The sequence below is a fragment of the Cherax quadricarinatus genome, chromosome 25 (genome assembly GCF_038502225.1).
Source record: "Cherax quadricarinatus isolate ZL_2023a chromosome 25, ASM3850222v1, whole genome shotgun sequence".
Taxonomy (NCBI): Eukaryota; Metazoa; Arthropoda; class Malacostraca; order Decapoda; family Parastacidae; genus Cherax; species Cherax quadricarinatus.
In genome coordinates this window covers 30702710-30729093 of record NC_091316.1, presented here as the reverse complement: position 1 = coordinate 30729093, position 26384 = coordinate 30702710, and the positions used below count along the sequence as shown (strand labels likewise).

Genomic DNA, 26384 nt, shown 5'->3' with positions numbered 1-26384 from the left:
TTGACTGTGGTACTCTAGATGTTTATCACTGTGAGAGGTTTTTGTAGGTTTTTGGATTTGAATTTAGCTATTATATATCCCCCATGTTCATCCCTTGTGCAAGTATTAGTGATACATTCTAGTTCGTCTGAGTAGTATACAGGTGTGCCACCCCCTTGTTGATCTGGCCTACAGTTGTGTATGGCTGTGTAACCAGGAATGGCATAGACATCTGTAGTATCAGGTTTTAGCCAGGTTTCGTTGAGAGTAATGATGGACATACTGGCATGCAGGGAATTTAGTAATGCTATGAGGTCATCGTGGATCAATGCTTGTAATCATAAGATTTATAGCGAATCTATAGTTAGAGTTAAGTATAAGACAAGTTAATATTCTAAAGCTAAAAATAGCAACTTAATTATTTTAACAAATGTAAATATATGAACTAAGCTAAAATAAAGGATACATTATAAAAGGGACTAAAATAAGTTGTGGTGAACAAATAAAGTGATGATCAAATAAAGGAGCTTGGGAATATAATAGTAGGTAGTTTTTTAAAGGTAGTTCTTTAAAGTTAAAATAAAGGAGACAATATAAAAGGGACTAATATAAGTTGTGGTGAACAAATAAAGTTGTAATTAAAATAAATGAGATTTGGAATGTAATGGCAAAATAGTGAACTTATTACACTTTAGCACCTGAGAATAGCACCTTGATTATTTTAACAATTGTGAATATATGAACTAAGGTAGTTATATAAAGCTAAAATAAAGGAGAAAATATATAAGCGACTAAATTAAGTAATGGTAAACAAAGTTAAATGGACAGATAGTCACTATGATATAATATTGATTTAGGAGTAAGATCTGATTTGTAATATATAATAAGTTGAGCAATTAATTGCACAATAAAAAGTAAAAAAATATGAGGTAGTTGGTACTAGCTAGCAAAAGATAGCTTTGGGACTCACAAAATAATGTAATTGGAATATACACTAATTGCACACACAATATAAAGTGGACTAAAAAAAGTAGTGGTAAACAAAATTAAATGGACAGGTAGCAACCATGAGTAACATTAATTTGGAGTAAGATTTGATTTGCAACACAAAATTATGAGCAACTAATAGCAATTAAAAAGAATTAAAAAGTATTTGAGGTAGCTGGTATTAGCTAGTAAAAGAAAAAAAAATAATAATGCACAATAATGTAATAGTAACGTACATTATATGCACCACACGTATATATGTGTTAAGGACACTTATTTAGTCTGTTACAGAAATGTCAGCTTTTCTAAGAAAGGTAGAGAAATCATGTTCATTTGAGATGGTATATTGTTGTCCTGTTGATGTTTTCCTAACTAGTATTTTCCCATCTCGAGTGAAACACTGATGTATTTTGTTTTCCTGTTTAAGTTTTCTCAACCTGAACAGAAGGTTTTGACGTTTTCTCACTGGACACTCGTTGATGAACACTACATTTTTCATTGTAATTGCTGATTTAATTAAGTCCTTTCTTTTATCATATGAATGAAGTCTGATCATAATACTGTGTTTTTTTACCTTGTTTTCCTAGCAAACGTGTTTCTTTGATTTCATTGTTTTGCACGATAACTTTTACATGGTCCTGTATTATCCTGATAGCAGTTTCTTTGCACTGTTCTTGGGTTATGTCACTAGGAATGTGTGGGCTGTTTATTATAACTGCATCAAACAACTTATCTTGTTCAGTTTTGTTGTCTTGGAAATCAAGTGTGCATGTTCTGATTCCAGTCCTTGATTGCGTCTTCAACCTTCATATTTAGGATTGTTATTTGCTCAGTGTGACTTTCTATAGCTGTTTTCAGAGTATTTACTGTGTCAGCACTTCCTGATGTAATCTTCTCTTCAAGGTTTTGGATCTTGTTCTTGAGGTTGGTTATCTTGGATTCTCGTCGCGCAAGTGTTGCTTTAATATCTTTGATTTCGCTTTCTAGAGCGACGATGTAGTCCCTGATATTGTCAGGAATAATCATACCTGAGTTATCATGGGTGAATCCTTTGAAGGGAGTGGAGTTGGACGGGGAGTCAGCCATGTTTGTTGTTGTTGTTCCCTGGGTGGTAGTGGTGAGGGGGATTGATGATACACCGGCTTCCTGCTGGGTAGACAAGTTGAGTTGTAGGGTCCTTGGAGTTATTCTTTTCTTACTGCTGTTGTTTCTTCTGTGATATCCATTCATAGTATCACTAAAGTAGATACTGTGTAGCTATGGCGGAGAAGGCTTGATTTCCCTGAGCTTGGGTTGAGTGATTGTCTGGCAGCGGAGGCAGTGTATGGGTTAGCAGGGCTGTCTTCCTTAGATCTTTTATTTTGTCAAGATTTGGGTTGCATTCTTAGTATTCTTGGGTCATTTTGTGGAGTGAAGAAGCAACCTTCACAGTCACCTGTAACTGTGAGGGACGTGTACCGGCCCAGAGGTAGTGACCAGCTAGACCCATGCTACACATGTGGGACCACCAAACATCCAGACTCGCTCGTGGTTTGGGTGTGTTCCAGTGCTCAGTGTTAGTGAACTCACTGTGCTTCCCAAAAACCAGTATAAATACGTGGAGTTGTTGCGTGACAATTTACCCGAGGCATTTAATAGGTATGGGGCTATGGTTTTTATGCAGTACGGTGCACCGTGTCATACCGCCAAATCTGCAGTTCAGTGGCTTAAGGACTGTGAAGTGAGGTTCTTTAACCCCTTCAAGGTCCAAGGCCAAAATCTGAAGTGGTGCTCCAGTGTCCAAGAAATTTTGAAAAAAAAAAAAAAATATTTTTTCTTACAGAATTAAAGAGCATATTTTTGTGAAGGTAATAAGAAAAAAAAATTCTGATCAGTACTTACCGAGATACAGTGCCAAGAAGTTTGTCAAAAATGATGTGGTGGCGGCAACATCGACGAATTCCACATACACGCATTACATTATTTAGCGGTTTTTTAATTTTTTTCTTTTCTTTTCCAATTTTTTCTGTTCCTACTAACATTTGGGGCCTGAGAGACCAATACTGTATATAATGTATATATATAAACTATTGAACACAATAACCGCACTAAAGTTATTATCATATTATTGTTTACCACTGTTGTTTATTACAATAAACATGCACAAATCTTGTATAATACTAATGTTCTATCACATATTTACATATTTACAATCACTGGACATGGTTTTAGAACTGCTGGAGCTTGTGGAACTCCTTGAAACAAGGCACCATGCTCAGAGGCACCTTACATTCCTCACACATAAACCGAGTGTCTTTGCGTCTTTGTTGCCGTCGTTTTGTTTGTGCACAGACGATGCATCTCTTCTGAGCAAATTTCTTCTGAGTTGAAGGAAGCTGTATTATGAAATGATCACCTTCCCTCCTCAAACGCTTGGGTATATCCTGAGTAATTCGAGGACCTTGTTGTACAGCAGGTGTTCTTACCTGGTACTTCATTATGAGTTGTCTGACAACAGACAAACAAAATTCACCATACGGTGGTCTGTTGCCAGTCTTTATTTGGTACATATATGCAATGAGCATAGAAATGTCCATGAGATGGAAGAAAAGTTTCATGTACCACTTGTAACTCTTACAAAGACAGTCAACAAAACCAATCTGCATGTCACATTTGTCAACCAAGCGCATGTTTTGTGTATAATCAATCACTGTCACTGGTTTTTTAATACAGTGGACCCCCGCATAGCGACTTTAATCCGTGCAAGAGGGCTGATTGTTATGCGAAATGTTCGGTATGCGAATGAATTTTCCCCATAAGAAATAATGGAAATCAAATTAATCCGTGCAAGACACCCAAAAGTATGAAAAAAAATTTTTACCACATGAAATATACATTTTCCTACACACAAAGTGAAGGATACATGCACAATAGTAGAGTAGTACATGCACAATATATATTGTGCATGTACTACTCTACTAAATGAAGAATAAATGACACTTACCTTTATTGAAGATGCAGCAATGACTGATGAGACACTGTATCCTGGGAGTGCCTTTTCCTCCTGAGTACTGTAGGTCCTGTTTGGCATTTTCTTCCAGAACAGGCCTTATCACACTGTGTATGCCACTACGATTCTTAAATCTCTCAAACTAACCTTTGCTGGCTTTAAATTCACCAATATGAGCACTAGTTCCAGGCATTTTTCCCTGTTCACCTGGGTGTTAGTCGACTGGTGTGGGTTGCATCCTGGGAGACAAGATTAAGGACCCCAATGGAAATAAGTTAGACAGTCTTCGATGACACTGACTTTTTTGGGTTATCCTGGGTGGCAAATCCTCTGGGGTTAATTGTTTCTTGGTATTCTCAATAAGCCACACCAACAACGGTGCTACAGCAGCAGCAGCAGCTGACGGTGGTACAGCAGCAACAGACGATGCTACAGCAGCAGCAGACGATGCTACAGCAGCAACAGACGATGCTACAGCAGCAGCAGACGATGCTACAGCAGCAGCAGACGATGCTACAGCAGCAGCAGACGATGCTACAGCAGCAGCAGACGATGCTACAGCAGCAGCAGACGATGCTACAGCAGCAGCAGATGATGCTACAGCAGCAGCAGACGGTACTACAGCAGCAGCAGCAGCTGACGGTGGTACAACAGCAGCAGCAGCTGACAGTGCAGCAGCAGCTGTACCACCAATAGTAGCGATGGTTGATTGGGGTTTATTATACAACCTGGCCAGCTCGGAGACACGCACTCCACTTTCATACTTATCAATGATCTTTTTCTTCATCTCTATAGTAATTCTCACCCTTATTGCTGTAGGGTTGGCACTAGAAGCTTTCTTGGGGCCCATGGTCACTTATTTTCCAGAAAAAATCACCAAAAACACTGTAATAATACAAAATGTTCCGATTGTATGCTTGGATGTTACCGCGGAGGCTGGCTGGTAAACAATGCCACCGGCGGAACATGTGAGCGTGGCTCAGGCCGCACATTGGACGCGTCTCGGACAAAGAGCGGTGAGCGGGTTTTTGGGCGGTATGCAAGGCAAAATTTTTGCGAAAAAAGCGAGCGGTATGCGGATTGTACGGTATGCGATGCGTGCGGTATGCGGGGGTCCACTGTACGTTCATTAGTCACTCGATCAACTTTGCCACTGTCTTGCATTTCATTACGGTGAATGGTTGTCAACAATGTGACATCTCGTTTGTCATGCCACCGTAATGCCATGATGTCATTGGCAGTAAACACCTGCACGTCATCACCACGAGCAACTGCGTTGAGCCTGGGCATATGTTTACGATTAGAACGCACTGTGCCACACACATCTGTCTTGTTCACTCGCATGAAATCACTGAGTAATGGGCTTGTGTACCAGTTATCGGTATATAATGTACGTATGTCCCTTACCAAGATAAGGTGCCATCATGTTTCTCACTACGTCACCTGAGATACCCAATAACATCTTGGTATCTTTCAATGTTTTACTTCCCGTGTATACAACAATATCCAACACCAGGCCACTGTCACAGTCACAGAGTACAAACAGTTTTATACCAAAGCGTTTCCTCTTGCTCGGTATATACTGCTTGAATGACAGTCTACCTTTGAACAAAATCAGACTCATCAATTACAACATTCTTGAATGGATAAAAGTATATGCTGAACTTTTGTTTGAGATACATGAAAACATTTCTAATCTTGTATAACCTGTCACTTCTGTCAGGCCTGGTTTTGTCAGAGAAGTGCAACATACGTAAGAGTAAGATAAACCTGTTCACTGGTATGATTTCACTGAAGACCGGGGTAGAAATTAGCCGATCTGTGGACCAGTATGCTTTTATATTATGCTTATAGACATGAGGCATAAGCATTATTGTTGCAAAAAGCAAATACATTTCTGCAACAGTCGTCTCTTTCCACCTGTGTAGTCTTGACTGTGGTGATATGATCGTATTTGCCATGGTGTACTCAAAATACTTATTACTTTCCCTGACAATAGTTTCCATCAATGGCTGGTCAAAGAATAATTCAAAGAATTCCAGTTCATTGGCCGTGGTTCCAAGGGGACAAGTAGGTAGAATTCCACTTTGAGAGTCATCAAAGTGGTGAGGCTTGGGAACAAAATTGGGATTTTGCTGCCAATCCCATATACGGTTTGCTGGTGGATACTGGACATCATAGGCTGGTTGTGCGGGTGGTTGTGGTGGGCTGGTGGCTGATTCTCCGCTTTGTCCTTGAACTGACCAGTCAGCAGCGTGGGTCCCAGCGTCTGCTGGTGAGTCACGCATGGCGGTGCCACTACCATCACCACTACCACCATCCACTGATGCCTGTGGTCTATCCATGCCAAGTGTAGCCACATCATCCTCACTATCACTACCTAAAACTGGTGTAGGGCCACGGGATGTACTCTGGGATGTACTCCGTCCCCTGGGCACAGCATAGGGTACACTACCCAAGCGCATGCGGCGGCGAACATACCGACGCTTCACTGGTGAATATGATTCCTCACTATCACTACTCGAATGATCGTTGAGCGCAATAAAATCACAATCCACGTCACTATCATCATCATTACTGAAGTCAGAGGCCTGGCCACGCGAAAATATTAGTTTTCTCTTGCATTGAGGAACAACCGACCGTGAGTCACGAGTGCCCACACCAGAGGTAGAAGGTTGAGGATCGTCAGGGTTTTCTGCACTATTATCGATATCCTGGTCATTCTTTTCAGTCACTAACTGATCAAAGCCATAGAATTCGTCTTCATTTCCACTTCCATCAGTGTCAGAACTATCAGATAGGAACAGGAGAGTCCCAATTTTCCGGGGAGTGAGAGCTGACTTGCGACAAGGCATGGTGAACAAGGGTAACTGAGCCGGCGTTCCCACAATGCTATGCGGGCGCCTAGATTTTTTGTTTATGGCGCAGACCCGTTCTCTCACATGTAAGCCTATGAGCGCTTTCGTGCTAAATTTGACGGCGCTAGAATTATGGCGTAGATCTACGGTTTGGACACTCAATGTGAAGCCGTAGATCTATGGGACGGACCCTGAAAGGGTTAATAACTGGACAGGCAATTCCTCAGACCTAAGCCCTATTGAGAATCTCTGGTCAATAGTGAAACGAAGTTTGCTGGGCAAGGATATCAGTTCCATCCTGAGGCTGGAGGCTGCTCTACATGAGGCATCGAATAATATACCTACCCAAACCCTCAACAACTTGTGAGAGTCTTCCTTCACGGATGAGGGACGTGATTAAGCATAAAGAACGCAGCACCAAGTATTGAAATGTTAGTAAGTGTGCAAATATATATATTATAATCTTTCGTGGTGTGTTTGTGTTTTCGTATGTGTGTGGGGGAGGCACGGCATAATGCCGTGATTAGCACTGTATATACACACTCCTCTGGATTTTCTTCTATTTTCTTATTAGTTCTTGTTCTTTCCTCTTATCTCTATGGGAAAGTGGAAAAGAATTCTTCCTTCCTAAGCCATGCAGGTCATAAGAGTTGACTAAAATGCCAGGAGCAAGGGGCTAGTAACCCGTTCTCCTGTATACATTACTAAAGTTAAAAAGAGAAACTTTTGTTTTTCTTTTTGGGCCACCCTGCCTCGGTGGGAAACGGTCAATTTGTTGAAAGAAGAAGATTACTAAATTTAAAAATTACTAAATTTAAAAAGAAAAATGTAATTTGTATAATGGTGGTGTTTACCATAATTTTATAAACCGTGCTATAATTGTGAACTGTGAGGGAAAAGTTCAACAGATAGGAGTAGTGAGGGAGTATACGGTGACGATAGCTTGATTGCCAGTCTGCTGGTTAAGGTAGGGTCAGTGTCTAGCTCCCACTTCCCCCCCCCCCCATTTTCTCCACCTGGAAAGGTGACGTGTGGGGCTCCGACCAAATGGATAATCACTTGACTCACAGCTTCTAACACAACTGTAAGTAAAAGCCTCTGCTCCTGTTTTTAATGGATATATTGGTTAAAAGCTTCACTTTTAACTAACTGTGAAAACTTAGTTCATAATGCCTTGACTTTCATATGTAACATCTTGCTTTTAAATCCTCACCAGTCTTTTAAATACTTTACTTATCATGGAGAGTGAATTCTCAAGCAGTGGTTAACTTTTATCTCTTTCTAGCTTGGAATGTCAACTTGGGTCATCTGGCAACCACAGAAACAGTGCTGAAGGAGACGAACTTCATACGAGTTCTGGGACGTCACTTTTTATCTACATACCTGAGTGTAGCCAACCTCAGGCAACTACCCCTCATCTTTGCAGTGGTGAAGGACCTGTGTTTCTATCATCTTGATGGACTATTCAAGGCTAGAGACACTGTGACGAAATAGTCGTTGGGTTGTCACTCAACAACTGTGACCCCCCCCACATCATCAGCAACAGCTACAATTTCTACAAGGCGCGGTGTCAACAACATCAACCAAGACACCCCAGTCTAACTGTACATATTAGCGTTGAATTCAAATATCATTTTTATATTTCATTTTTCATTTCTCTTTCACGTAGGATAAAAGTTCATATTTTCAATTATCACAATAAAGTGTTTATATCTGTATGTTATTATTCTTTTTCTATTCATTAATTTTCCTAAGGAGGAGCCAGCCTTGGTAATACCTACTTTAGATCTTACAGGGCTGAGTAATCCTTCACATGAACAATAATTTTATAAATAATGTTATACATTTGTGGGCACTTTAAATTAGATTAAACTGTAAAATGTAAGGAAGTCCTGTCGTGACTTATTTGTGTGTATAGCATTGGTGTGTGAGTATGGTTAGTCACACAGGTGTCAAACATGCTGGTCAGACGCAATTTATTTAAGCTAAGTTTTGTACTCCTTTTGTTTATCCGACTCAAGCCACTTCAATATTACCAGTAGGCACACCTGGGCCCTGATATGGTTATGGCCCTGCTGGTTGAGTGAGGGCTGGTGAAACTGGGTGAAATGATGTTGGTAGGAGAGTAGGGTAGGGCATGGCGCCCACTGTGCACTAACCCCATACTTACAAGTGTCTGTTTTTGTTTTGCTTTTATATTGTATCCTGCCAGCTCCTTATGTACCTCTATTTGGGTGTACATGCTGAGGGAAATGTGGGTGTGTTTATCTAGTGTTTGTATATATTGTTAAAAGTAATAAATGTATATTTTCCTAACGAGGAACTTTGCCTGAACCCTCTAACCAAACCACTGGAGTAGTGAATGCTGGTTTAGCACTTTCTGGTTTGATTAGGGTAGCCCTAAGTGGCTCATTTTTACATGATTTTCATGTAACTTTTACCTTTGGCCCTAGACAAGGCCTTAACCCTTAAACTGTCCAAATGTAGATGTATGTTATTACCGCTAGCGCTCCAAACGTAGATCAACATTTCATTTTTCCTGCCTCTAAATTTGGCACGATTGGCCTGAGATGCCTGGTCAGTATAGAATGGGTCTTAATACTCGGTGTGCGCAGTATTAAAAAAAATCTGGGAGCACCAGTTCAACTGAGTGCCAGCTAGAGCAAATAGCATGGCAAACACCAGGGATTCACTGATGTTATGTTGTATTAACACTCCCCTTTTAAGATGAAAGTGATGTTGACCCTGAGTTTAGTGGCTCTGAGATGGATGTGACAACAAGTGGTCGAGGAAATATAAAAAACCTTGATAATAACCCATGCTTAACCCTTTCAAGGTTGAGAGGCCCTCTCCTAAACTTGTTCTCAGGGTTGAAAATTTTTTGGAAAAAAAAAAAAATGAAAAGATAGAGAATCTTTTCCCAATCATAATGACACCAAAAGTATGAAATTCCATAGAAAACTTATGGAATTATGCTCTTGCGAAGTTAGCGGTCTCGACGATGTTTACGCATCGGCAATTTCGCCCAATTTGAGCCCTATTTTTGGCAAATTCTAGTGTACTAGTCTACAAAAATCATGAATATTTCACTAGAAGTCCATTTTTACTATTGAATGAGTACAAGAAACCACCCATTTACTGATTTCAACTATCCAATAAAGTGGTCAGAAATTAGCAATTTTGCCAATTTCACACAAATTTCAAAAGATACCAATTTCCAAATAGGGTCCAGAATAAACAAGACAGACATTCCTGGCACTAAAATAACATTTCCTCTGTTCATTAGTCATGTCCCCAGGCCCCTATTATATTTCTTTTGCTTTCTAATTTGAATTTTTATTCTCACAAAAAGTAGAAGATCTACTGTTATGCAGACTACTGCATTAGTGTAGAAATGGTATAAATAATATCAGCACGCCTGTGGAAGAATATCAGACTCACCAGTTGACGTGTATTGGACGTGTGGCATAATTTGTTTACTTTTGAACTTTGGCAACAATCTAACATTTCTGCTAGTTTGAGCTCAATTTCAAGGTACTTTTCATTGTGAAACCAAGCAAAATCATCTCAATTTCTGTAATATGTCTTCCATTCTATAAAATGAGACCAGAAAAACTAGAATACAACCATAAATACCACATGAAAATACAGTGCAAAATCGCTGTTTTAAACCAAAAACACGGTCAAAGTTTTTTTCCCTCATTATGCACTGTGTGCTGCAGGATTTTTTTATACTGTGCACACTGACCACATAGACCCCTTTCTTTCATATGTAGGCCTACCAGCTTTCTCTCGCTAGATTTGAAGGAACTAGAATTTAGGCGTACTAGTACGTCAATAACCCTGGTGCGTAAGCCGTACTAGTACGTCGGAAACCCTGAAAGGATTAACATCCTTTCATTTTTGATACCACTGGTAGTGTCATCCTGCCAGAATGTCCTATAACCTATGCCCTAAGTAGAGAGAAATGATTCTAGAACATGTGTAATATGTATTTGGCAGGCCAGGTGGGTTTGGCTGGTTGACTGACTGGCTGTCTGACTGGCTGTCTGGCTGACTGACTTTGGCTGTCTGGCTGACTGACTTTGTCTGTCTGTCTCTGTCTATATCTCTGTCTGTCTATCTCTGTCTAGCTCTGTCTCTGTCTGACAGGTACACATAAGTACAGTTATCATACATAGTGTAAATTACCTAGGATAACCCAAAAAGTCCTGACAAAGTACTACACTAAGCTTGTAGATATAAGGCATAATAAGCATGATTGGCAAGTAATACGTATTTTCACTTGATCAGGAATCAAAGATATAGACACACAGGGAGACAAGAGACACACAGGCAGACAGAAAGACAGACACACACAGGCAGACAGAAAGAGAGATAAGCAGACAAAGCTAGACAGACATACATGATTATGTGTAACAGTGAAAACAAATAAACCCAGGGTTCCCTACAGCAGTGCATGATCATCAAGTGTCACTCCACTGCCAGCAGTGGAGTGACACTCAGCGGATGGATTTATGAAGGATGAGGTTAATCATAGAATTGACGAGGGAAAAAAGGTGAGTGGTGCATTGAGGTATATGTGGAGACAAAAAAACGTTATCTATGGAGGCAAAGAAGGAAATGTATGAAAGTATAGTAGTACCAACACTCTTATATGGGTGCGAAGCTTGGGTTGTGAATGCAGCAGTGAGGAAGCGGTTGGAGGCAGTGGAGATGTCCTGTCTAAGGGCAATGCGTAGTGTAAATATTATGCAGAAAATTCGGAGTGTGGAAATTAGGAGAAGGTGTGGAGTTAATAAAAGTATTAGTCAGAGGGCTGAAGAGGGGTTGTTGAGGTTGTTTGGTCATTTAGAGAGAATGGATCAAAGTAGAATGACAAGGAGAGCGTATAAATCTGTAGGGGAAGGAAGGTGGGGTAGGGGTCGTCCTCGAAAAGGTTGGAGGGACGGGGTAAAGGAGGTTTTGTGGGCGAGGGGCTTGGACTTCCAGCAAGCGTGCGTGAGCGTGTTAGATAGGAGTGAATGGAGATGAATGGTATTTGGGGCCTGACGATCTGTTGGAGTGTGAGCAGGGTAATATTTAGTGAAGGGATTCAGGGAAACCGGTTATTTTTATATAGCCGGACTTGAGTCCTGGAAATGGGAAGTACAATGCCTGCACTTTCAAGGAGGGGTTTGAGATATTGGCAGTTTGGAGGGATATGTTGTGTATCTTTATACGTATATTCTTCTACACTGTTGTGTTCTGAGCACCTCTGCAAAAACAGTGATTATGTGTGAGTGAGGTGAAAGTGTTGAATGATGATGAAAGTATTTTCTTTTTAGGGATTTTCTTTCTTTTTTGGGTCACCCTGCCTCGGTGGGAGACGGCCGACTTGTTAAGAAAAAAAAAAATAGTAAATGACCAAGGCAGGTGAAAATGTTCACCAGTCAGCGTGTTTCTGACTGTTTGAGTAGTATTTCAGTACCTAATATTAGTGTCAGAACAAAGATTGGCTAAGAAATCACAAGAACTATTACAAATTGTATTATCAGAACATAAAAAATATATAAATTAAAATAAAAATGAGAAAAAAAGATATATCAGCAACACTCCAGCAAGTGGCAGGCCTCAATGTTGCCATCAGGTGAGCATCCAGCACCAACTTTGCACTCTTATATCTCAGTAAGTACTGATCCTAAAAAAATTTTTTTTTAGTCTTATTACACACAGAAAATTGCTCTCTTTAATTATTTTTTTTTTTCAAAATATTTAGAGTGCTGCCAGTGAAAACATAGATCTATGTTTGGACAGTTTAAGGGATAAGCCCCTAGGTGCCCGAATTTCGGCGTAACAGGGTTACCCTGCCTCGGTGGGAAACGGCTGTGCTAAAAAAAAAAATATATACAGTGGACCCCCGCTTTACGATCAGCTCCCAATGCGACCAATTATGTAAGTGTATTTATGTAAGTGCGTTTGTACGTGTATGTTTGGGGGTCTGAAACTGACTAATCTAATTCACAATATACCTTATGGGAACAAATTCGTTCAGTACTGGCACCTGAACATACTTCTGGAATGAAATAATATCGTAAACCGGGGGTCCACTGTATTTCCTTAAAGAAAAATTAATATACAGTGTAATGTACCAACCTTTGCTTGAGCTAATTCCACAGCTTTTACTATATATAGATAAACAAGTTCTCTCTGAGGGGTTGGAGGCAGCTTCATTAATGTGTTGTAGATAGGAATTGGCATCTCCCACTAAAAAAGACAAAATAAAATTATTTTATTATTGAATCTGTTTAAAAAAAAGCAACATACAAATTACAGAATGCAGTTTACCAAAAGATTAAAAAATTTAGTCAAGTAATACATAATGGAAAAACAAGTCTCTCTCATTTTTGAGAATGAATTTCAACAAACCTAGTTTCTTGGTCTAGGTTATAAAAATTTTTTTCAGAGTACACTCAGTTTGCATCTGCAATACATCCAGTTTTCAAAAGTTTTTTTTTTTTTTTAAATAGCAGCATATTAACACATTTTGTAGTTTATAATTCTTTTGAATACCACAAAGCTCATAGTACAGTATTCAAAAGCATAGTAACACTGATACTTAACTTCTACATAGAATTTTACATCGGACTATGTGCAAATCAATGTATAAAACCTACCTTGTAAGAAATAATATAATCAAATTAATCACTGTAATTGCTTATGTTTTACCTTAGAAAAATATCTTTGTTCTTAATTCTGCCTCAGACAAAATTAAAACTGTATACTGTATATGAAAGTATAAACCTGCATTAATTGTACCTTTACGTTGAGTTCAGGAATTTCCTTCTTGGGCATGTCAGGCCTGGGTGGCATGGTGTTCTTGTACAGCATCACGGCACTCTTCAGAACTTCGGGGTTGTAGGAATGAATCAGCTCCCATATAATATCATTAAGATTGCTTGGATCTGTTGGCCATTAAAAATTATTTAATAAATAAAATCATTATAAATCCTAGGTAGTAGATTGGTAGACAGCAACAACCCAGGGAGGTACTACCGTCCTGCCAAGTGAGTATAAAACGAAAGCCTGTAATTGTTTTACATGACGGTAAGATTGCTGGTGACCTTTTTTTCTGTCTCATAAACATGCAAGATTTCAGGTATGTCTTTCTACTGCTACTTACACTTAGGTCACACTACACATACATGTACAAGCATATATATACACATACCCCTTTGGGTTTTCTTCTATTTTTCTTACCAGTTCTTGTTCTTGTTTATTTCGTCTTACCTCCATGGGGAAGTGGAACAGAATTCTTCCTCCGTACACCATGCGTTTCGTAAGAGGCAACTAAAATGCCAGGAGCAAGGGGCTAGTAACCCCTTCTCCTGCATTTTTTTTTTATTATTAGCACACTGGCCGATTCCCACCAAGGCAGGGTGGCCCGAAAAAGAAAAACTTTCACACTCATTCACTCCATCACTGTCTTGCCAGAAGGGTGCTTTACACTACAGTTTTTAAACTGCAACATTAACACCTCTCCTTCAGAGTGAAGGCACTGTTCTTCCCATCTCCAGGACTCAAGTCCGGCCTGCCGGTTTCCCTGAATCCCTTCATAAATGTTACTTTGTTCACACTCCAACAGCACATCAAGTATTAACCCTTTGATTGTCACAGGCCCCTTTCTGAAACTGTCATTCTGTCGCAAAATATTCGAAAAAAAAAATTATTTTTTTCTTATGAAAATGTTAAGATTATTTTTCTGAGTGTTTTAGTCCAAAAAAAAAAAAAAATTTGCCATCAGTACTTACCGAGATATAGAGCTGTGAAGTTTGCAGAAAATGAGCCGCGTATGGCAACAGCGGCGACTGCCACTCACCCGGTAAACTTTAGTTTACTTGTATTTGAAGGTTTTTTGTTTTTTTCACTATTTTATTTTTTCACATAACTTATGTGGCCTTTGAGACCAAAGTAAGGTGCAATGTACATATATAAACACTCGTCTACAACACAATAAGCACACAAACATAATTATCAATATATTGTTTACAAAACTTGTTTACTAAAACAAACAATACAAAAAATTGTTCATTACTATTCTTCTATAATGTCATGTTGGTTCGATAATGTGGATGGGGTAAAAATACTCACGTAGGCTGCTTAGTACGTATAATATATAACGGAAAGTATGGGAAGCACCAACAGCCGACCTGCCTCTCTCTGCTCCCTATCTCAGACTGACCCACCAGTGCCCAGCGGGTGAACGGCATTTGAAAACATGCTATGGTCAGCAGCAACGTGAATAACAGTCAGTGATTCACACAGACGGTTGGTAGTGAGTCATCTACTGGTACACTGGTTACTGATAACTGGTTACTAGGAACTGGTACTACTACTGAGAGCTCGGCGACGCTAATGTATGTCGTCCCGACATACAGCTAATACAAACTGGAGACGGCAGGTGTACGGCTTGGGCTGATTCTACACAACGTCAAAAGTACACAACAATTGAACATTATAACATAAGGAGAATATTGGAAAGGAAGCTTAAGTAATTGACTATAATGAAACTTACTGTAATGAAACTGTCATGCATTATAAGGTATAATATAGCACAACTCATCGAATGAGACTACATTGGGATTACACAATAGAAGTGATAAAAAAAAAAAATTTGATTGATCAATCTGTATTCATGTGATCTACGGATTCTGAGGAAGGAATATATACAAGAAAGAAGTGTTTAACAGAAAGGCAGATTCGGTGCACTCAAATCTAGACTGTTAAATCTCAGAATTCGGAGAGAACGTGAACACACAAAAAAATTCTTGAATACTGATAAGTTGATACTGAATTATTCATCTATACAGGTTTACATTTAACCCCAACTCTGCTAGGGTGAGATTGACATATGCAGAATGGGTGTCATCTCTGGGAGGATCAAACTCTGTTGCACTGGCTAACTCATGCCGTATTTGAGGCAAATCTGAATTGGTAGTTACATATGATACTTGAGGATTTCTCAATACCTGTCGTGTAGGGAATAACGACATTCAGGTTGATCGTCTGACTGAGTATCAGAGGTAGAGAGTACAGGATCAGGAGGATTGTCAGAGTCTGTCACATTAGTCTGGGTTGGAACATCATTATCATCACATACTAACTTCATATGATCTAAATGCGATTCTTTATACTGACCAGTACTAATTTCTCTAACCTTATACTTATTACCAGTGATATGTTCAACTACTCGATAAGGACCAACAAACTTTTGATCAAGCTTTGGCACTGCAGACGTTTTGTTAAAGTTAGTCAGCATAACTCTCGAACCTACTTTGATTTTGGACGGCTTTGCTCGAGTGTTTGCGACTCTTGTAAATTCTGCTGTTGATTTATGAAGTGTTTCACGGATTCTTCTAAAGACGCTTTGAGCTAGGCTGGTACGAGTTGCTATGAAATCATCAGGGTTGTAATTTGGTTTTGGATTAGAATATAGCAACTCACAAGGCAAATGTTTATCTACACCGTACAATGCATAATGTGGAGTGTCACCTATAGAAACATTGTAAGCAGAATTTATAGCACACTGCACATCAGGTATAACTTTATCCCAAGCTTCACTGTTGGGATTGATAGTGGCTCTCAAGACATCAAGTACTTTCTTATTGGTTCGTTCTGCTAACCCATTGCTGGCAGGATGATGAGGAACAATGGTGGATTTAGAGATCTTGTACAAGGTACACAAATTTTCAAGAATCTCATTACAGAATTCACCACCATTATCTGTTACTAGGGACTTAGGGGTGGTATGCCTGTAGATAATGTGTTCTTTAAACGCTTTAGCTACTGTCTTGGCAGTCTTATCTGCAATAGGAACTAACTCACAATATCTGGTGAAATGGTCTACCATAACACACAGATGTTTGTTGCCCTGAAGGGAACATTGGAAATTAGTTAACAGATCTAGCGCAACTCTTTCCCACGGTTCGCTAGTAGTTGGATACACTTGGATTGGATTAGGACCAATAGCATTACCTTTATGTTGCATGCAGACACTACATTTTTTAACATACTCAGAAATATCAGTTGCCATATGAGGCCAAAAGTATTTCAATCTGGCTTGTTTTACTGAACGATCCATACCAGGGTGCGCAACACCTGGTACATTGTGAACTAGCTGTAAGGCTACATTCACTAGTGACTGTGGAATTACTAACTGGTATACTCTTCTGCTAGGAGTACCCAACTCGGCTGTTCGATACAGTAATTCTTGGTTCATGACAAAGTCACTGATGGGTGCTGGTGGCTTCACAGTCAGAATAAGATCTTCCTGGAGCAGGAATCGAATCACACCAGACCACATGGGATCTGCTCGTTGAGCATTCTTTACATCCTTGGCAGTAAATGGAGGGTCTGCAGTTACTATACTAACATGTCGTGATAAGGCATCTGCGACTACATTTGACTTGCCAGTTAAGTGTTCAAAGGTGGGATTGAACTCTTGGATAGTCAAAGTCCATCTGGCTAACCTTCCAGTAGGTTGTTTGTTCTGGAATAAAGGTATCAGTGGAGCGTGGTCTGTCAAGACATGAACAGAGTACTGATAAATAATGTCTCGGAAGTGCTTTAAAGACCATACTATTGCTAAAGCTTCTTGTTCAGTTACTGTATAATTACGTTCAGCCTTCGTAAGGACTTGGCTAGCGAATGCAACTGCGTTGTACTTGCCATCAGTCTTCTGAGCTAGTACGGCACCTATGCCAATAGAACTAGCATCAGTTGTCAGATAGAAGGGCTTAGAAAAATCTGGAAATTTCAAAATTGGAGCAGATGTTAGATTTTCTTTTAGAGTTTGGAATGCTCTTTCTTGACGGAAGGTCCAAACAAAAGGAGCATCTTTCTTAAGCAACTCAGTTAGAGGAGCAGCTATGGAAGAAAAATTGGCAATAAAAGATCTATAAAAACCTGCTAAGCCCACAAAGGATCTTACGGCATCAGCAGTTTTGGGAGTTGGAAAATTTAGTACTGCAGTTACTCTACTTTGGTCGGTCGTAACCCCTCTATGAGTGACTACGTGACCAAGAAACTTAATTTCTGATCTGAAAAATTGACATTTAGACAGTTTGATCTTTAAATTGGCTTCTTCAAGCTAACCAAGTACTACATCAAGTCTTTTCAAGTGTGTATCCACGTCTTTAGACATGACGATTACATCATCTAAGTACACCATAAGTGCATTACCTATGAGACCTCTAAAGATATTAGTCATGAGCCTTGAGAACGTGATAGGGGAGGATCGTAATCCAAACGCCATACGGAGGAAGTGATAATGACCTGTAGGAGTGGAGAATGCAGTTAGCTCTTGGCTGTCCTTGTGAAGAGGGACTTGCCAAAACCCTTGTAACAAGTCCAGGGTTGAAAAGACTTTGTTATCTCCAATGCTACGTAAAAGATCACCCAGTACAGGAAGTGGGAAGCAATCTGGAATAGTTTTCGCATTTAACTTCCTAAAGTCAATCACTGGGCACCAAGTACCATCCTTCTTAGGTACTAGGATCAAGGGAGCATTCCAAGGTGAATTGCTAGGTGCAATAACTCCATCATCAAGCATTTGATTGATCAATTCTTCTGCGACAGCAACTTGTGAATGAGGCATTCTGTACACAGGTATATAGATAGGTCTAGTACCAGGTTCAAGTGAAATACGATGGGACAATAAGTTCGTTATACCCATCTTCTCACCTGGTAAGGAAATGGCTTTACGATGTTTGTTCAACAGAGTCAACAAACGCTTGACTTCATCTGGGAAGTCAGTGGGAGCTAAATCTTTCTCCTTAACTGGTGGAACGGATTGATCCAGTGAAGTGGATGAGGTCTCCCCGGTAGAAATAGCACCGACCCACTGGTCAGGTGACAACTCATCCTCTACCTGAACAGGGTAAGGATAGTGAACAAGGCCAACAAGATTGGTATTTGCTCTGAGACGAACACTGTGACCAGAAGTGTTAGCTAGGAAGAAATGGATCTTACTATCTCTTACAACATGTAAGGATGGTTCAACAAATAGACCTTTTACTTTGCAAGAATCATTGTCAACTAGGATGTTATCACCATCTGGAACACTAGGAACAACAACAGACACTCTAGTGAGGGCACTAGCCGCGACAGAAATGTCTTTCTGCAGACGGCATGTGACATCAACAAGAGATGGCATTGCTAGTTGCAAGTAATCATTTTCTGACAAGGCATCCCCTGTGGAGAAACTTCTACTTGAACTAGCAGACATTGCAGGGATAGGCTCAGCACTCAAGGTAGTCAGAGCGTCCTCGGACACTTGAGGTAACTGGACACTATCTTGCAAGCCTGAAGTTGCAGGAACACAGACAGGAGTGACAGGATCACCAGTGCCTGACCGCTTGGGTACGGTACTGGAAAATGCACTGGCCTGTAAGGACTTAATCCGAATGTCGTACTCTGCGGCAGTATGGCAGATCTCGGATCCAAGCTGGTAACCCCAAAATGGTATGATCAAGTCATCAATTTGGGCATGCCATCAATAAGGGTCGAGCACAATGCGTAAGTCTCGCATGGAAGCAAATCCCAGTAGAAGGTCACCAGGGAAAGTAATCTGGTCGACAACAAGGAAGGAAGCAGTAAAGTCTCTACCTTGGATAGATAAGGTGAGGGAAGTCCAACCTCGGACATGCAGGTGAGAACCAGCTACTCCACTAAGGGAGGACACATGAGTCGGTTCTACGAGGACATGTCGTAACTGCTTATCTCTAAATAAACTAGACCTGATAATATTGACTTGCGCACCAGAGTCCATGAACAAATGAACGGGCGCATTATGAATAGATGGTCAAACTATAGGGCCTATGATTGCATTGGATGTTATGTGCAAACAAAAGGGTGGATTGTCATCAGAAAAGATTTGTTCCACTTCATCCCCAAAATCATCTACGTCAGAGACGTGTGAAGCAACATCATCAGCAGGATTGTCATTCTCGAGACTGCTTAAGGCTTCAAAGGAATTGTGAATGGGGATAGAGTACTCATTATCACCTACTGTCACCATGGGACGGTTTGACTGGGGCGCTCAAATTCCCTCGAATTGGAAGAATGAGCCTGGTTCTGTTTAGTTTGAGAACCAAGACGTCTGTTTCCTCTACGGGTTCTGCGGTTGGAACGGCCACGGAAAGATCTAGAGTACTGAAGGTTGTAGAGAGCATTGCACTCAGATGTGTCATATCCATGTATTCTATGATAAGTACAGTAGGGAAGAACTGACTGGTACTCATCATCAGTACGACGCCTCTTAGGGTGACTATCAGGACAATTAATTGCAATATGGCCATGGAGGTTACCTGGAGGTTACCTGGAGGTTATTCCGGGGATCAACGCTCCCGCGGCCCGGTCCATGACCAGGCCTCCAGATGGATCAGGGCCTGATCAACTAGGCTGTTACTGCTGGCTGCACGCAGTCCGACGTACGAGCCACAGCCCGGCTGATCCGGCACTGACTTTAGGTATCTGTCCAGCTCTCTCTTGAAGGCAGCCAGGGGTTTATTGGCAATTCCCCTAATGCTTGATGGGAGGCTGTTGAACAGTTTTGGGCCCCGGACACTTATGGTGTTTTCTCTTAGTGTACCAATGGCGCCCCTACTTTTTATTGGCGGCATTTTGCATCGCCTGCCCAGTCTTTTACTTTCGTAGGGAGTGATTTCTGTGTGCAGATTTGGGACCATTCCTTCCAAGATTTTCCAAGTGTAGATTATGATATATCTCTCCCTCCTGCGTTCCAATGAGTACAAGTCAAGTGCTTCCAAGCGTTCCCAGTAGTTAAGGTGCTTGACAGAACTTATACGTGCAGTAAAGGATCTCTGTACACTCTCTAGATCTGCGATTTCACCTGCTTTGTATGGAGATGTTAATGTACAGCAGTATTCCAGCCTAGAGAGAACAAGTGATTTGAAAAGGATCATCATGGGCTTGGCATCTCTCGTTTTGAAAGTTCTCATTATCCATCCTATCATTTTCTTTGCACGTGCGATCGTGGCACTGTTGTGATCCTTGAAAGTGAGATCCTCAGACATTACTACTCCCAGGTCCCTTACATTATTTTTCCGCTCTATTGTATGGCCGGAGTCAGTAGTATACTCTGTTCTAGTTATTATCTCCTCCAGTTTTCCATAACGGAGTAGTTGGAATTTGTTCTCATTGAACATCATATTGTTTACCGTTGCCCACTGGAAAACTTTGTTTCCCAGTGGAAACCACAGTTGTAACAAGTCCGCTGACTATGGTTACTGAATGTACTATGAATACTACGAGGTTTATAATGACTCTGTACACTGGTCCTTGGTGATCGCTGCGATGGTTGACAACCACGATTTGTTGCTATGGCACAAACAAGAGGTAGTGCAGACTGAGGCATAGATGTAAAATTACTTTTGATACATGGGAAAGTACCCTGGGGGCACAAGGAACGTACATGATTTAGGGCTGTAAGTGGTTCCATCGTCACAGTTGGAGGATTAGCCTCATAAGCACACACGAAAGCAGGCGGCATTAGTTCTTTGATTGCTCCAAAAGCTGCTATTTTAGCAAACGATGCTGTGGATGGTTTATCCTTGTCAGGGACAAAAGCTGAGGACTGGACAGCATTGATAAATGATGATAAAAGTTTGTCTAATCTAACAGCAAATGCACTCAACGATTCATTAGTTATGGGTGTAGCATTCACGAGTTCCCGAAGAACGACATATGGATCAGCTGTTTTTATTGGTACAAGGAAAGAACGAATCAGTTCCTCATATTGTGACCACTTAGTAAGATTCCTGAAGTCTCGCATTTCAAGGAGGTCAACAACGTGAACAGCAGCAGGGGACCGATGAAGAGCTTCTTTTGCAAGTCTGATAAGACTTTCCTCTGAAGGAGGACCGTCAACTAGAGCATTACAGGGTGGAGGTGAGTGAGGGTAGCTGCTAACTGGAGGTGGCAGACGGTTCACCTCTGACCTGCCGGCACCCCACAAACAGTCTTCTAATGTCTGAATTACCCGTAAATCCACGCCCACACCGGTGTCACCAATTTGTCATGTGGGTTCGATAACGTGGATGGGGTAAAAATACTCACGTAGGCTGGTTAGTACGTATAATATATAACGGAAAGTATGGGAAGTGCCAACAGCCGACCTGCCTCTCTCTGCTCCCTATCTCAGACTGACCCACCAGTGCCTAGCGGGTGAACGGCATTTGAAAACATGCTATGGTCAGCAGCAACGTGAATAACAGTCAGTGATTCACACAGACGGTTGGTAGTGAGTCATCTACTGGTACACTGGTTACTGGTAACTGGTTACTAGGAACTGGTACTACTACTGAGAATAATATATATACCAATGTACAGTCACCAAACATATTCCTAGAAGTTCTGCAGCTTGTGGAACTCTTTGAAACATGTTTTCATACACAATGGTGTTTTATACTCCTCACACATAAAACCAGTGTGTGTGTATTTTTGTGGACTTTTTTTTTTATGTGCAAAGACAAAGCACCTCGTCTGAGCAGTTTTCTTCAAAGTATTAGCAGGCAGTTGTGTTATGTAGTTATTATTATTATTATCACACCGGCCGATTCCCACCAAGGCAGGGTGGCCCGAAAAAGAAAAAACTTTCACCATCATTCACTCCATCACTGTCTTGCCAGAAGGGTGCTTTACACTACAGTTTTTAAACTGCAACATTAACACCCCTCCTTCAGAGTGCAGGCACTGTACTTCCCATCTCCAGGACTCAAGTCCGGCCTGCCGGTTTCCCTGAATCCCTTCATAAATGTTACTTTGCTCACACTCCAACAGCACGTCAAGTATTAAAAACCATTTGTCTCCATTCACTCCTATCAAACACGCTCACGCATGCCTGCTGGAAGTCCAAGCCCCTCGCACACAAAACCTCCTTTACCCCCTCCCTCCAACCCTTCCTAGGCCGACCCCTACCCCGCCTTCCTTCCACTACAGACTGATACACTCTTGAAGTCATTCTGTTTCGCTCCATTCTCTCTACATGTCCGAACCACCTCAACAACCCTTCCTCAGCCCTCTGGACAACAGTTTTGGTAATCCCGCACCTCCTCCTAACTTCCAAACTACGAATTCTCTGCATTATATTCACACCACACATTGCCCTCAGACATGACATCTCCACTGCCTCCAGCCTTCTCCTCGCTGCAACATTCATCACCCACGCTTCACACCCATATAAGAGCGTTGGTAAAACTATACTCTCATACATTCCCCTCTTTGCCTCCAAGGACAAAGTTCTTTGTCTCCACAGACTCCTAAGTGCACCACTCACTCTTTTTCCCTCATCAATTCTATGATTCACCTCATCTTTCATAGACCCATCCGCTGACACGTCCACTCCCAAATATCTGAATACGTTCACCTCCTCCATACTCTCTCCCTCCAATCTGATATTCAATCTTTCATCACCTAATCTTTTTGTTATCCTCATAACCTTACTCTTTCCTGTATTCACCTTTAATTTTCTTCTTTTGCACACCCTACCAAATTCATCCACCAATCTCTGCAACTTCTCTTCAGAATCTCCCAAGAGCACAGTGTCATCAGCAAAGAGCAGCTGTGACAACTCCCACTTTGTGTGTGATTCTTTATCTTTTAACTCCACGCCTCTTGCCAAGACCCTCGCATTTACTTCTCTTACAACCCCATCTATAAATATATTAAACAACCACGGTGACATCACACATCCTTGTCTAAGGCCTACTTTTACTGGGAAAAAATTTCCCTCTTTCCTACATACTCTAACTTGGGCCTCACTATCCTCGTAAAAACTCTTCACTGCTTTCAGTAACCTACCTCCTACACCATACACTTGCAACATCTGCCACATTGCCCCCCTATCCACCCTGTCATACGCCTTTTCCAAATCCATAAATGCCACAAAGACCTCTTTAGCCTTATCTAAATACTGTTCACTTATATGTTTCACTGTAAACACCTGGTCCACACACCCCCTACCTTTCCTAAAGCCTCCTTGTTCATCTGCTATCCTACTCTCCGTCTTACTCTTAATTCTTTCAATTATAACTCTACCATACACTTTACCAGGTACACTCAACAGACTTATCCCCCTATAATTTTTGCACTCTCTTTTATCCCCTTTGCCTTTATACAAAGGAACTATGCATGCTCTCTGCCAATCCCTAGGTACCTTACCCTCTTCCATACATTTATTAAATAATTGCACCAACCACTCCAAAACTATATCCCCACCTGCTTTTAACATTTCTATCTTTATCCCATCAATCCCGGCTGCCTTACCGTACCCCTTTCATTTTACCTACTGCCTCACGAACTTCCCCCACACTCACAACTGGCTCTTCCTCACTCCTACAAGATGTTATTCCTCCTTGCCCTATACACGAAATCACAGCTTCCCTATCTTCATCAACATTTAACAATTCCTCAAAATATTCCTTCCATCTTCCCAATACCTCTAACTCTCCATTTAATAACTCTCCTCTCCTATTTTTAACTGACAAATCCATTTGTTCTCTAGGCTTTCTTAACTTGTTAATCTCACTCCAAAACTTTTTCTTATTTTCAACAAAATTTGTTGATAACATCTCACCCACTCTCTCATTTGCTCTCTTTTTACATTGCTTCACCACTCTCTTAACTTCTCTCTTTTTCTCCATATACTCTTCCCTCCTTGCATCACTTCTACTTTGTAAAAACTTCTCATATGCTAACTTTTTCTCCCTTACTACTCTCTTTACATCATCATTCCACCAATCGCTCCTCTTCCCTCCTGCACCCACTTTCCTGTAACCACAAACTTCTGCTGAACACTCTAACACTACATTTTTAAACCTACCCCATACCTCTTCGACCCCATTGCCTATGCTCTCATTAGCCCATCTATCCTCCAATAGCTGTTTATATCTTACCCTAACTGCCTCCTCTTTTAGTTTATAAACCTTCACCTCTCTCTTCCCTGATGCTTCTATTCTCCTTGTATCCCATCTACCTTTTACTCTCAGTGTAGCTACAACTAGAAAGTGATCTGATATATCTGTGGCCCCTCTATAAACATGTACATCCTGAAGTCTACTCAACAGTCTTTTATCTACCAATACATAATCCAACAAACTACTGTCATTTCGCCCTACATCATATCGTGTATACTTATTTATCCTCTTTTTCTTAAAATATGTATTACCTATAACTAAACCCCTTTCTATACAAAGTTCAATCAAAGGGCTCCCATTATCATTTACACCTGGCACCCCAAACTTACCTACCACACCCTCTCTAAAAGTTTCTCCTACTTTAGCATTCAAGTCCCCTACCACAATTACTCTCTCACTTGGTTCAAAGGCTCCTATACATTCACTTAACATCTCCCAAAATCTCTCTCTCTCCTCTGCATTCCTCTCTTCTCCAGGTGCATACACGCTTATTATGACCCACTTCTCGCATCCAACCTTTACTTTAATCCACATAATTCTTGAATTTACACATTCATATTCTCTTTTCTCCTTCCATAACTGATCATTTAACATTACTGCTACCCCTTCCTTTGCTCTAACTCTCTCAGATACACCAGATTTAATCCCATTTATTTCCCCCCACTGAAACTCTCCTACCCCCTTCAGCTTTGTTTCGCTTAGGGCCAGGACATCCAACTTCTTTTCATTCATAACATCAGCAATCATCTGTTTCTTGTCATCCGCACTACATCCACGCACATTTAAGCAACCCAGTTTTATAAAGTTTTTCTTCTTCTCTTTTTTAGTAATTGTATACAGGAGAAGGGGTTACTAGCCCATTGCTCCCGGCATTTTAGTCGCCTCATACGACACGCATGGCTTATGGAGGAAAGATTCTTTTCCACTTCCCCATGGACAATAGAAGAAATAAAAAAAGAACAAGAGCTATTTAGAAAAAGGAGAAAAACCTAGATGTATGTATATATATATATGCATGTGCGTGTCTGTGAAGTGTGACCAAAGTGTAAGTAGGAGTAGCAAGATATCCCTGTTATCTTAGCGTGTTTATGAGACAGAAAAAGAAACCAGCAATCCTACCATCATGCAAAACAGTTACAGGTTTTTGTTTCACAGTCATCTGGCAGGACGGTAGTACTTCCCTGGGTGGTTGCTGTCTACCAACCTACTACCGTAGTTATCCTAGGTAAATGGTCGTGTGTCATCATTCCTTCCTTCCTACTTTCCTGCATTCCTTTCCTTCATTCATTTCCTTCATTCCTTTCCTGCATTCCTTTCCTTCATTCCTTTCCTTCATTCCTTTCCTTCATTCCTTTCCTGCATTCCTTTCCTTCATTCCTTTCCTGCATTCCTTTCCTGCATTCCTTGCCTTCATTCCTTTCCTTCATTCCTTTCCTGCATTCCTTTCCTACCTCTCTTCCTACATTCCTTCATCTGTCCTTCCTTCATTCCTGCCTTCCCTTCTTGCTTCTGGTTTCTATAATATATATACACATATATAGTCACTAGATACTTTCATAAAACTGCTATTATCTCCATTCAGCAAGCTTGTCTTGT

General features: G+C 40.8%; 1 protein-coding gene across 1 annotated transcript in view; it reads right to left on the bottom strand.

Moving 5' to 3' along the window:
- Positions 1 to 26384, bottom strand: part of LOC128690078 (integrator complex subunit 8) — a 303474-nt gene that overhangs the window by 170395 nt on the left and 106695 nt on the right. Inside the window, exons 11-12 of the mRNA XM_070088709.1 lie at positions 13612 to 13757; positions 12949 to 13059 (exon numbers count right to left, since the gene is read on the bottom strand). Of these exons, the coding sequence (XP_069944810.1) occupies positions 12949 to 13059; positions 13612 to 13757 (257 nt within the window). The remainder of the gene's footprint in view (positions 1 to 12948; positions 13060 to 13611; positions 13758 to 26384) is intronic.